We start from the raw sequence: 14,098 nt of genomic DNA on the forward strand, positions 1-14,098 counted from the left end.
ATGGACGGGGACACTGCGGAACCCGGAGATGACGGCTCCGCCAGCCTCAGCATCCAGCTCGACCTGGGGGACACTGGTGCGTATGTCTCCGTCTGACTCATTCTCGTGTCCTTCCATCATTGCACGGGGGGTGTATCCAAACCTGCTGGTGCACTGGAGGAGAGAAGATGGATCTATAGGGAGCACATCCTGTCATGCAGCCTTATGTAAATGTATGCAGACTGAAGAGATTTTTTTTATTCCCCACTGAGACAGATGCAGGAAATAGTAGTGAGAGGAACCTAACCTGTGGAAATGAATAATCAATAGCTTGGTTAGATAACAGTGTCACAGTCAAGGCTGCTCAGCTGTGGATGCTCCACAGTGTTAGTGGGTCACTGCAGGTTGCACAAACACAAGGTGTGTAGTGGCATGCATACAAACAAATGTTTTCATGTAGGTTATACACACACATGCACACACAGCCTTGTACGTCTTTCTTAGTGTAGACACTCATTGGCATAATGCATCCCCCAGACCCTTATACCACAACCTTAAACATCACAACTAAATTCTGGATTCTGGATAATTCTGGGTTTAACCCTAAGTTGTAACCTTCAATCAGCCCATTGAAATGGGGTCAGAAAGCGAGGGTTGACCAAAATGTCCTCACTTTACCATAATGTTCTCATTCCATAAGGTTTAGGCTTCTAATGGTCCTCACAAAAATATCTGAACAAGTATAGACACACATGTAAACCTATCCTTATGTATTGACTTTGCATTGACTTTCATTTATTGTGGACAGCCTAACCAAAACCTGAACCTTAACCGTGACCAATTCATGCCTATTCCTAACTTTCATTTATATAACCACATTTCACATCTTTCCCATAACCTTGGTTAGGACCTCAAAACTAACCTTTAGCCTCATTAGGACTGGGCTTTGTTGCCTACTGCTCCTGACATGATTGATGTTTATGCTGTAAAAGGTCCTAAAGAGGCACGGAATACAGTCATTTGTATCTGCAAGAGCCACATCTCTGTGTGACAGGGCCCTTCAGCACTATGATAAACACATTCTCCCTCCAGTGTCATTTTGTCCCTCGCTTCAACCTCTGTGTGTCTTCATAATTCTTCCCATGTCCTCTTTATAGCTAAATCTGAAGAGTGCTTTACATAATCTGATATGGAATTATAGCATAAACCACACACTAATCCCTTGTGGGTATCAATCCCGGCATCTCTGACCATGTTGTGGGCTACAAAAAGAATGGCCGGATATCCTCTTTGGGTTTATGATGTTGCAAATATAATGTTTCGAACGGGACAGAAGCAGATTTGATCCTCGTTAGTTTAGCAGGTCCGACAAGTTTTCTTTGCATGTGCACGTTCAGATAAGGGAGAGATATAATCCTCTTATAAACACACATACACAGGCATTAGGGCAAACATCTCTTAATATTAACGCACACTATTTTTATTGTGTTTTCCTAACACATTAAAATCACTCATCGTTTTACAAGTCGTCAGTTCCTCACATAATGATGAAAACCTCCAAACGACTGTTTGTTGCTTGCAGCTCAGTAGCACAGTATTCTGGCGTGACCCTAATCCTACAGAGATTGTGTGTGTGTGTGTGTGTGTGTGTGTGTGTGCGGTGTGTGTGTGTGTGTGTCTGTGTGTCTCAGGACACTCATTGTTCTGTCTTACAGGCTCTAATGCATCATTAATGAGGTTTCAGGTGTGAGTAGCTGTGTGCGCCCAAATGGATCCAGTCATTTTTGTTTGTGCAGAGGAAAGCTGAATTTTGGCACCATGGTGGGTTATGGCACACTTTCCCAAGTTTGTTTCATGTACCAAAATACATTTCAATGTTTTTCCTTTTTCAGCCGCACTAGTGGCATGGATCTAGGGACGGAGATATCAGTTACCATGTTGGTCCAACTCTGGTCCTGACTCAAATATCTCAACCAATATTAAATGGACTTCCATTGAATTTTTTATATTCATCCATGTCTTTTTTCCCCTCTATCAATCCCCAAAACAGAAATACAAAAGTCAAGAGTAGAGTGAGTCATCCATTAACCAGAAGGTCATTGGTTCAATCCCCAGGTCCTCCTGCCTGCAAGCATAAAAAGCGCTGTATAGAAACTGTGACTGCAACTTGTACTGTTAAGCTTTGAGTGATCTTTAAGACTATAGGAAAGATATATAAATTTGCCATATCATCAACAGAAGAGCAATAATGTAAAAAACAGACAAACTGCCACACAATTAAAACTCAATATATTTACAGCATTAAAATGATATTAATATGTTAAATTTGGAGCATATAGGTTTTTACAGCTTTTTTATTAGGTTTTATTTATTGAGGTAGATAATGTTCTAATATGGGATTCTGCTTCTTTTTACCAAAAGGGGATTTCACTTTTACATTTATAGATAAAGAACTTGGCCGTTGACAGTTTCTGTCTTCATGGGACTCACCATGTTTGATTGCGCCGCTCTTAAACGCTGTGTCTTTGTTGCCATATTTGTGTATCTTTGCCTTTTTCTTAACTCATTCATATATTAGTATTCCTTTGATATGTTTTATCTAACGGTATGCATAGTGAAAGGCAAAGAAAGACTTCAATGAAACGTGTTGTCATGACTTTATTGATCTGCTGACTTGTCATCTAGTGCCACCATCAGGTCAACAATGGAAGTTTTCATTTTAGTTGGGACCATCTTAAATCTAACGATGGACTAATTTGAAAATTTTAGATGGTAAACCAGGTAAAAATTATCCCAGCAAAACATCAGCATGCTTACTGTCATTATGAGCATGTAAGACTCAGCATTTGACTTAAAGCTAAAAGGGACATTTTGGGTGAAGTGCTTGACTCCACTAAAACCTTTTGGAGTTTCAGGGGTAAACAACGTTGAAGTCAAATCCAATGCAATGGGTGAACTACTCCTTAAATGTGTCCCCAGGACTGTACTACCTCATCGTCAGGCTTGTTAGTTAAAATGTGTGTATTAGAAGTCATTATTTTTTATTACATGTCATTTTAGCTGATGCTTTTGTCCAAAGCGACTTACATTTTTTTTTTTTAGTACACTCAACATTTATGAGGGGCCATTAAGGGGTTCAGGATCTTGCCAAGGACACTTCGGCATGCAGATAGAGAAGAGTGGGGATTGAACCGGCAACCTTCTTGTTGGAGAACACCCACTCTACCCCCTATAGGCCACACCGCCCTAGATGTATTCATATTGTGTATGAAGTGTCATTATATTTTGAGGTGCCTCAGTAACAACATACGCTACAGTTGTGTGGTTTGTGCTATAACATGGCTTAAAGATTCATTATCCCTGCTCTCTCAGCAGGACTTCTCTTAATCTTCATCCTCACATGACCTGAGACTCAGCTCCACGATGTGGAGTGCTTTGTAGTAACAGTGGAGTACAGTCAACTGTTCCTTTTCTCATTCACTTCCTTCTGCTCAATCATCCTATTCAAAGCACACAGAGACGGTCCAGTTGTGTCCATCATGTTGGTGGGAAAGATTCCTCCTAATCCCCCTCTGTGATTGGTCGGCGATGTGATCTGGTGACCTCGGCCAATGACAGCGCTCAGATTAGTGAGGAAGTCAATCCAATAGAGTTTTTACCTTCTCAGTACAAATCTGACTGATCCAGGGATAGAAAAACAACACACCCTTCTCTGCAGTGGTCCGACCGCTCAATGTCAGAGTTTGGTTTTGACAGGTGTCTTTTTCTTTCTCTCTGGATTATCAAACTTTATTAATAATTACGTGCAGTTTTTGAACTCTTGACCGGTGAGTTACGATTGTCTGGTTCATTAGTTGCAGAATTAGCTTTATGTCGCTTTGGACAAAAGCGTCAGCTAAATGACATGTAATGTAATGTAAAAAGTTGTAATTGGTGCAATAAAGGAATTGTGCATCCTTCTTTTAAAATAAACAGTAGAGTAAGAATGAGCTGAAGGATGTTATTGTGATATGCATAATATATATAATCTATATCTATCAATAATCAGCGCATAAGGTCCATTTGTAGCTGCTCTAGAGCTCTGGCTTTTAAATATTTTGAAATGTCTGCATTTCTGTATTTAAGATATTTAGATGATGATAGAAGAGATATTAAAACTTAATGATTGCACATTATACATTTCTTAAAATCAAAGGTAATTTTTATTTTTGTCCTGAGGCTGGTTGTTATTCATTCAACTGATTTTATCCGGTAACAACCTCCAACCCCCCAATCAGTTATCCATTCATTTCTAACTCATGCTACATATCAAAAACAACTTTCTCAATCTATTTGTCTCTGTTTCTGTCCACAGATTCAGCCAGGAGGGCTCAGACAACAGAGGTGAGAGGCCACTTCACACTTCTCCATTTGTCCCTTTCTGTTTCTCTGCGTATGACCTCTGATAGAATCATAAACCATATCTACTCTACTCCTTGTGACAGATGCCGTCCCCGTTCGGAGCGGGCCTAGCCAACGAGAGGAAGATCGGCCACAGGAGAGTCGACGCCTCTGGAGAGACCTCGTACAAGAAGGTATAGACCTCTTCCTCTTGTTTGTCGGTTGGCTTTGAGTCACGATTTCATCAAGTTCTTCCCACCCACGCCTAACGCTGTTGTTCTCTTCACTTCTCCACCTCCAGACCTCCTCCTCTGCCTTGAAAGGGGCCATCCAGCTGGGTATTGGCTACACCGTTGGCAACCTCAGCTCCAAGCCTGAGAGAGACGTGCTGATGCAGGACTTCTACGTGGTCGAAAGCATCTTCTTCCCCAAGTGTGTTTTTTTATGCGTGTGATCACAAGTGTGTGGGAAGCGTCTTATGTAAAACTTCCGCTTCTTTTGCACTTTTTGTAACGACCCTGCCTTGCTCCACACAGCGAAGGCAGCAACCTCACACCCGCCCACCACTACCTAGACTTCAGGTTTAAAACCTACGCTCCTGTTGCCTTCCGCTACTTCAGAGAGCTGTTTGGGATCCGACCTGATGACTACCTGGTGAGATTTACATTTCTCTGATGACCCCCGGTGCATTGAGAGTATCTCCTTGATAACATGAACAAGGGAATTGTTTGCTATCAAACTACATCATCATGAATAATGAATACGCATACCACACAAAATTATTTGCGTCAGAACACCTTTGGATAAAACATTTGCTAGGACCTTCTTTCTTTTTTAGAAAACTGACTTTGGAACGAGAACAAAAGAAAGTAGGCTTTTGGTTATCTATTTTTCATGAATATTGGGATTAAAGTAACTGCTAAATACATGATTAAATATGACAAAGTCCAAATAAATGCAACATAAGACAGCAAAACACATTTAAGCGAATTTCTATTTGTCAAATTAGAGTTCATTGAAATCAGTTTTTTAACTTCTTATCTGATATCAGTGGGATAAATCACTGTGTGATAAAAGTATATCAAACATACAGCAGCTTAATGTGAGGGTCAGGATTTGACTAATGATTAATAGAGTTGTTGAAGAAAATCCGTCCTCATCACCAGTGATGAGGATCATTAAACACCCACACGCATCAACAGAAAAGCACGCACATACAAATAAGACACTTGTGCGTCCCCCCCTCACATATTTTGCATGTCACGGTGCACACACACACACACACACACACACACACACACACACACACACACACACACACACACACACACACACACACACACACACACACACACACACACACACATACCACTCCCCACTCCCACATGCGCTCACATGTAGTGACATACAGTGAACTCAGCTGCATGTTTAAGCTCACTCTCTCCCTGTGCCAGAGGGAGATTAGAAGACTAAAGCTGCCTTTTTTAAACTCCAAGTAGTGCAGCAGACATTCAGAGAGTGGTGTGTGTCCGCATGTGTTTGTGATGGTGGTGGGTGGTGGGGTACCAGTGTTAATTGCTTTGTGTTGACTGAGCCCCAGAAAATAGAATTACTTGGTTACAAATTAGCAAAAAGCCAAGGGGCACTTTCTCTCACTTTTCAACTTAAGTCTCATGTTCTCATTTAAGTCTTATTGGCTGTGAGACTTCGGATGTGAATTCCAATTCCACGTTGAGCTGCCACTTGTGCAGTTTAATATTGTTCACTTCAGTTTACTCTCATAATCATAATCATCTCCTTACACGAGCAAAAACAAAGTTCCATTTTTGCTGCTGATGAGCAATACTTTGTGCAGGGGTTGATATGTTGGTATTTTGTTGGTTATTTGAAAGCTGTTTTAGATCCAACCTGAGCCCTGCAAGAAAATACTGACTTGTTAAACAACACCTCACGAATTACATTTAAAGACATTTTCAATGTCTTTTTCAAGAGAGACAGATTATTTCTTCAAAGCAAGACAAGTTATGTCAAAACGTTCTTTTCAAAGATTTTAAGTGAAATTGTCTGACATATTCTAATCTATATTCATTCCTCTGTGTCCCTGCTGCTTTTAGTATTCTCTGTGTAATGAGCCGTTGATCGAGCTGACGAATCCAGGAGCTAGTGGCTCCATATTTTACGTCACCCGTGATGACGAGTTTATCGTTAAAACCGTGCAGCACAAGGAGGCTGAGTTTCTACAGAAGCTGCTCCCTGGTTACTATATGGTAAGTCTCTCTCATTGGCATCTTTTCAAATGCTTAATGTTAATGTTTCCTTTGAAACACAAGCAGGCAATATTTCTGGAAACTAGTCATTTTAGATCTGTATTTACCCTAGATGAAAGAAAATGTAAAATTACCATTCTCCACATATTCAAAAATGTAAAACCTTTTTCGCCTCGAGTTTAACTGAGTACACAGTACAACATAGTATGCAGTCATAAGGCACACAGTAGATAAGAGGAGAGTAGTGGAAATCTGAATAATGCAAACATACATTGAGAGTTCAGAAGTACTTCATGGTGAGTAATGTAATGACAGTGTGCTTGTGTACATGAGCACATGCTTAAGTGCAGTGCAGGGGCTGGAGCTTGTGCTCATCGTTATCCTCTTTACCCCTTGGTGTTGGCCTCAGTCAGCAGTGACGCCAGCAGGCATCCCTGTAAGAGATAAGAGCAGAGAGCTGGAACCTGACTAAGACCTGGGCTAAGTACTTCATAACAGGTTAAGCGAGTCACAGTGGTGAGGCCTGAGGCCTGTAGGTGGGTCACGCTGAGTGGCAGGTGCACAGTACTGGGGCCAAACCACATAGACTAGGTGACTTGTTACGAAACAATATTTCTTCCTTTCTAAGTCTCTTTTCCTTTGTCTTCTCGACCAACCTCTCTCCAGAACCTGAACCAGAACCCCCGGACTTTGCTGCCAAAGTTTTTTGGGCTCTATTGCGTCCAGTGTGGGGGGAAGAACATCCGAGTTGTCGTGATGAACAACATTTTACCACGCTCCGTACGCATGCACCTCAAGTTCGACCTGAAGGGCTCGACGTACAAGAGGCGAGCTTCCAAGAAGGAGAGAGAGAAGTCCAAACCTACTTTCAAAGACCTGGACTTTCTGTGCGACGTTCCTGAAGGTCTCATCATGGACCAAGACACATACAGTGCTCTGGTCAAAACGCTACAGAGAGACTGTCTGGTGAGAGAGAGGAGGAGGTGGAGGGGGATGAATAGTAGAGAAGTGGATTTACTTTAACCCGCAAAGGATAAACAATCTAGATACTACATGGATGGACGGATGGATTTTATTTTGTTGTTTGATTTTATTTCCATCTCTTATTAGATGAACTATAGATCAAAAGGCAGAATAAAAGAGTAGATTAGGTGGTTTATGTATTTCTAAAGCATATGTTAATTTTCACCATTGCCCCAGGCCGCAAAATTATAACATTTACATTAACTAGAATAGCAGTCAGTGGAGCACATGCCTCCATCCAGCTTCAGCAGTTCCCTTATGAAACCTTATTATAACTATCTTATATGCCACAAACAACACACACATAAAATTGATTCATCAAGATCAATGAATTTATAGAATTTAAGGATAATGTTGAAAAACAACCTATCTTGCAATGTAAATGAAGTGGAAAGAAAAATGGATCTTCTTTGGGTCATGTCTCTCCACAGCAATTCATATAAAACGCATGAGTAGTTTTTGTATAATCCTGCTAAACAACAAACACACATAACCTTCTTGGCAAACACAAACATGTTATTCTCTTGGAAGCTTGTTTTAAAGTGTGGCTCCTGTGTGCTTTTCATTTGAGGTCCTGGAGAGTTTTAAGATCATGGACTACAGTTTGCTGCTCGGTGTCCACAATAAGACCCAAGCAGAGAGAGAGTATCAGTCCCAGGGTTCGCCTGCGGACGGGGGGGATGAGAAGAAGCCGGCGGCCCAGAGAGCCCTGTACTCCACTGCTATGGAGTCTATACAGGGAGGCTCCACATGCAGGGATACACTGGACCATGACGACACGTGAGTTCTAGTCTCACAACATTTGTCCTCATCATCACATTTAATTGTTTGTTTCCATAACGTTCTCCTCTCTGTCGCAGTATGGGAGGCATTCCAGCCGTCGGTGGTAAGGGAGAGCGCCTCCTGCTGTTCATCGGGATTATTGATATTCTGCAGTCCTACAGGTGGGCAACAAAATGCAGCAGTTGAAGGTCTTTCACAGTTTACCTTTGTAATATCAATAAATTAGTACATAATTTAAAATGTGAATTTAAAGAAAAACTTTTCCATTTTCCAAAAATGTAAAATGTCTGCAACTCGCTTCCAACATTTAAATTTCTTATGGACTCTTATTGACAACTAAGGAAACACAAATCCTCTCTTTGAGAATTGAGATTTTAATTTAAAAAGAAAAGGGTCTGACCAGGTTCTCATATTTTCATGGTTATATATACAAATGTTTTAAGTTACCTTCTTAGTCTGAGGTATAAGTAGTACTTAATTATTTGGTATATTTATATTATTATTGGACATCTACTAAACACATTAAAAGACAAAAAATATATTTCTCCATGGCTTCACACTGAGGATATGCTCGGGTTTGGCTGATAGAAATTCAGGCTTGATGTGTCTGCAAGGAATATTAGAAGATGATGAGAGATCACAGAGAAACAGTTCATGTGTTGCTGTGCTTAAACGGAGGAGAAACAGAACTGTGAAGTGTGGACATACAGAGATGTGAGGGGTCAGACATGAAATACAGTCTTTTAAAACCGATTTAAAACTGCTAATGCAAGTAGGACGGCAGCCTCTGGTTCAGCCTCGGAGTTGCCAGGTAACCACAGTGAATCACTGGCTGAGCTAAATAATTGATTGTCTTGTCTGACAGACTGATTAAGAAACTGGAGCACTCCTGGAAGTCGCTCATCCATGATGGGGTGAGTAGCTTTCACACAACTGGTGCGTAATACTATATAAGTTAAGCAAACCTCAGAAAGTCTGAAAAATCTAATGTTTTGCCACTTTTAGACATTTTGTCATTGTTTGAAAAGTGCACCATCAATGAAGTTGCATTGACCTGATGTCTCTTCTCGTCCCCAGGACACAGTGTCGGTCCACAGACCTTGTTTCTATGCTGAGAGGTTCTTCAAATTCTGCAGCACCGTTGTGTTCAAGAAGAGCAGCTGTGAGTCTGCAAAATGTGCACGAACCTTATACCCTTCTACATGCTTATGTTTGATGACAACATTGCAAATCCACATTGGAATGAGAGTATATGTGTCCCCTGTTTTCACAGCATTGCGATCCTCTCCATCTAAGAGGGGCCGAGGGGCTCTCTCCATGTCCAAGTCCAATGCAGGAACCGGCTCAACTGGACAGAGACCCTCAGTGAGCGACGAGAGGCAGGAGAACCTGGACAACCTGGAGAACCTGGACAACCTGGAGAACCTGCGCGGAGCTCACAGCTTCCCCATGCTGGAGGACAACGGTAGGACTTCTTATTGACTCTTAGTCCACAGTGATGCAAAGACCTGAAGTACAATGAAGGGATTTAAGCAGAGGGTTCAGGTCTTGACTTTTCACTCCAAACACACCAGAAGTCTTTCGTCTGAGACTGTTTAGAGACTTCAGTCTCCATCCCTGGACAAAACTTCATAGAAATAAGATGAATAGTTTTTATGTAATGCTTCTTAATAGCAAACAAGCAGAGCCAACAAACATTTTTACTTTCTTGGCGAAGGTAAAAGTGTAATTTTCTTGGAAGCAAATCTCACAAGGTTAAAGAAAGGGGGAGAAAAGATTGTGATCCACATCAAGACCAAATTTGAATGGGTTCTTTCCCTGACCACCAAATCTCCTGGTAATCCATCCAGTAGTTTTTTTGTAATCATGCGACAACAGACAAACAAACTCAGACAAAAACATAACCTCCTTGACAGAGGTGAAGAGAGTTAGCTGGAGAGTCCTCGTTTGACCTCAATTCCTTGTGTCTCTCTAAATTTAGAATGCTGTTAACTTCTCTTTTGTGCAGTTGAGAGCTGCATTTTCTCTTTAAATGACATGAAGTGACCCTTTAATCGATCCCTGAGGAGAAACAAGAGCAGCAGCGAAATAACAGCAATTGCAACGGAATCAAATTAAAACTTAATCTTAACGAGTTGAGACTAGATTGAGATATAATGTGATCACAAAGCAAAACGTAGAAAGTACTACCATCGGCAGTAATTGTCTGGGATGTGTTGAACATCTAAATGGCAGTTTGCTTGAATTGTTATTGTTAATTTTTATCTCGTTCATTTTCATTGCATGCCGACATGTCCTTGGGCAAGATACTGAACCCTGAATGGCCCCTTCTCATAGAGAAAGTGAATGGCAAAAACTGTACTGCAACTCGCTTTGAGTGGTCGTGCAGACAAGAAAAGCTCCATACAAATACAGAGCATTTACCATTCGTCTTGCATATGTCATATATTTTATCGAATGTTCCTCTCTCTTACAGGGAGAGAACCACCCTGCACTCCGCCGTCTTTTGAAGATGCCACCACTGCGTCTATTGCGACCACGCTTTCTTCCAACAACTCCTTACCCACCACCCCCTACGATACTCCGGAGCACCCCCGCTACAGGAGGCAGCTGCACTCACCGAGTGTGGTCAGGTGAGAATATGCAGCTTCATATCTGATTCCAAATATTCTGCTGGGAAAATATACGAATGGAAGACATGAGAGCATCAAACTTTGTGTTTTTTCAGGTCACAAAAAGAGGTGGTTGAGGTTCATGGGGAAAAGCAGGACACCATAACAGTGGAGGTGGAGTTAAGGTGAAAACACACACACAGGATTTAAAATCTTCCAGAGCTTCCTGTGTGACAGTATTTTAACGGTGTTATTCATTCTGCCTCCTATAGTAAAATCCCCCAGAGCACGGAGCTCACCCAGATGACAGAGATGACCTCTCCCAGCCACCTGTCACTGGATCATCAGCCCGGCGCCTTCGCTCCCTCCACCCCTCCCTCTCTCAGTCCGTCCACAGCACATTCCTCCTCTACCCTTCCTCCTTGCTCCGTTTCTTCCTCCTCCGCTGTGCAAGCCACCGGGAGGTCTTCCTCCACCACGTTCTCCTCATCCATCTGTCCGTCCACCAAACCACTCACCTCTCCCACGGCTGCTCAGGCTTCCACTCCCTCTCCTCTGTTCTCTCCCTCAGCCGCACCATCCACACGTCCCACCTCGGCCAACGCCTCCACGCTCCCTCCCGCCTCGGCATTTACTCCCATCTGCCCCGCGTCTTCCTACTCACCCCCCCAAAGCTCCTCTCACCCTCTCCCCTCGACACCTCCCTCCTCGGTCCCTCCGAGCCCCCAGGTGCCTCGGCGGGAGCCGCGCACGTCGTGCAATCAGCTGTCCTTGTCCAGCAGCCACAACTCTTTGGATGGAGAGGTGCAGGTGTCCGACATCTATTTTGTAAGTTTGCCATCCTCAATTTTTGGGTCCTTTTTTATGAAAAACTTTCAAAGAAGTGAAGTTAAAGTGTAGTTTCAATGTAGAAAACTAAGTATACATTATATCAATAATGGATGAATCCACTTCCAGAGGGTCAAGGTTTTTCTTCTTCCTCTGTTTTCCTTTTATCCACTGGGTCTCTTGCAGTGGCACAGTCAGGACAGCGTGGTAGAGTTGTGATGGTGAGGGCGTGGAGTGTTTGTGACTGAGTGTGTGATTGTGTGCATGTGTCTGTGTGAGTGTGCGTGTGCGGGTGTGTGTTGCGGTATGCACGTATTACGCGGTGCTCTCGCTGTCCAAAATGCTTTTGATCTGAGTTCATGCTTCTGGATGCACCAGCAAAACACTAGGGTTGTCTTTCCTTCCAGCATGATGTATTTATATCTGTCAGTCTGCATTCAGATCACTGTCACTGTCATGCACAGCTCTCCATTACTCTGTCTTTTGTATGAAGTTCTGCTCATGCATTATTGCGTTTATTCTCCATTTCCACTTTCTTTCTTCCTCTCAGCCTCTAATAATCGCTTCACATCATCCATTGTAGTTCTCCTTTGTTACTTGTGTATTATTTCAATTCCCTTTCTTTTCCTGCCCACGCATTATCTCTGTGTTCATCTGTGTGTGTCCATCCATCAGTACGCAGACGGCAGATACTGGGTGTACTCCCCAGTGCTTGGCCGTCGTAAGCTAAACTCTAGCTTGAGTTACAATGTAAGTCACCACAAGGGTAGTGGGAGTCATTTGTAATGCTGAGAGATGTTCCCATAGACGCTGGCAGTTCTGGTGACTGTTGGGACGGTCACGAGAAACAGATCCTCAGAAGGAGTTAAAAATAAAGCTACAGCGCATTATACATGACTTATTTAGTTTCACGTGCAAAAATAAGTACTGCATGTAAAAACTGCACCTTCCCATACAGCCTTTCCATGCTTTTACAGGGAGCATGAATCTGCACAAAACGCATTACATAAACTGTGAATGAAATGTCTGAGGATCTTGCCCTGCAGTTAGTCACCTGTTGTCGCTTGTATTGGCTTAGTGATCCCTCGAGGTTACGCCCCCTGGCACCCAGGTAGAACAGAGGAGCTGATCCCTGTTGTCCGTGCTTGGCTACAATGAATTCTCCTGTGTGACGATGAAAATCCCCTGTTTATTAAAGCTGCACTTCACAGTAGAGGCAAGAAAACATATGCACTCTTTAATTTAAATTCTAATGTTACTGATCTCTGATGCACTTGACATTGAATTGTTAAGAAGAAAAAAAACTAATCTGATTTAAAACTAAAATTAGACTTAATGAGAAAATTCTGTGCTCATTGTGGATCTTATCACTCCCAGTTACCTGACTGAGAAAATATGATCCCACTGTCTTGAAAGTAAATTTACACTCATTTTAGCCAAAATATAATTTCACCCATTCAAACTGTGACTCTGCTGAGTTTCCTTATTTCATCTAAATTAAATTGCAGTTTAAAACATTCCTACAGACAAGAAGTGTTTGGTATTTAAAACATAACAAATCATCCTCTGGACAGTAATAATGAATCACATACTGACTGACCGAACATCACACAGTTCAGCTTTAATCAACTCAATGTTTTTATAAATATGTCTTTTCCCAACTCACTCCTCTGCTCTCGTCCTCGGTCCCCCGCTGCTGGCCTCTGCTGGACGGATGTGACGACGGCAGACTCAGGAGGATCGGAGCTGGGTGTACTCTCCTCTGCACAGCTCAGCAACCAGAAGGGGCTCAGATGGGGAGAGTGAGACAGTGAGTGAGCATCTCACTCAGGATTTACAGCTAAAGCACAGAACAGAGTGCCTGTGTTTGCTTTCCCTCGTGCCTGTTATAATCTCCTGTTTCCCTCTCAGTAACTCAAGGTGGAGACGCCAGTGACAGGAGCTGAGAGGTTTAATAATAAAGGCGCCAGGACTCGATGAAGATTCGACCCCGGGTGGCCAAGATGCACGCGGACGGCCCGCTTCGCCAACTGTGACGGACTCGACGGAATGAATTTAGAAGTATACAACAATACACAGACAAACAGTTATCAAAATATTATGCAAGAAAAAAAGATCATAAATCTTAAACTATTGATTCATGGACAATCTGACTTGACATCAAGTGGAGAATTAACTGATTTCTGTGGCTTTAGGTCAGGTGGTGTTGTTGGTCCTGCTGTGGAG

The 14,098-nt window shown here is 42.4% G+C and overlaps 1 protein-coding gene across 1 annotated transcript; it reads left to right on the top strand.

Annotated features, from left to right (window-relative positions):
- On the top strand, positions 1-13,850 carry LOC133017518 (phosphatidylinositol 4-phosphate 5-kinase type-1 gamma-like). The gene is made up of 18 exons (XM_061083624.1): positions 1-76; positions 4,334-4,362; positions 4,464-4,553; positions 4,661-4,791; positions 4,896-5,013; positions 6,474-6,626; positions 7,293-7,592; positions 8,221-8,429; positions 8,510-8,593; positions 9,298-9,346; positions 9,510-9,594; positions 9,706-9,897; positions 10,909-11,065; positions 11,161-11,229; positions 11,317-11,872; positions 12,548-12,620; positions 13,597-13,682; positions 13,784-13,850. Exons 1-18 carry the CDS (start codon positions 1-3, stop codon positions 13,784-13,786), a joined length of 2,460 nt encoding a protein of 819 aa, XP_060939607.1. The 3' UTR covers positions 13,787-13,850.
- The last annotated feature ends 248 nt before the right edge of the window (positions 13,851-14,098 follow it).

The sequence above is a fragment of the Limanda limanda genome, chromosome 13 (genome assembly GCF_963576545.1).
Source record: "Limanda limanda chromosome 13, fLimLim1.1, whole genome shotgun sequence".
Lineage (NCBI taxonomy): Eukaryota > Metazoa > Chordata > Actinopteri > Pleuronectiformes > Pleuronectidae > Limanda > Limanda limanda.

Excerpts from the sequence above, each read along its gene's own strand:
- LOC133017518 (XM_061083624.1), top strand. The coding sequence starts at position 1 with ATGGACGGGGACACTGCGGAACCCGGAGATGACGGCTCCGCCAGCCTC. Across the intron at positions 77-4,333 it reads GCTCGACCTGGGGGACACTG|ATTCAGCCAGGAGGGCTCAG; the intron begins GTGCGTATGTCT and ends TTCTGTCCACAG. Across the intron at positions 4,554-4,660 it reads GAGAGACCTCGTACAAGAAG|ACCTCCTCCTCTGCCTTGAA; the intron begins GTATAGACCTCT and ends CTCCACCTCCAG.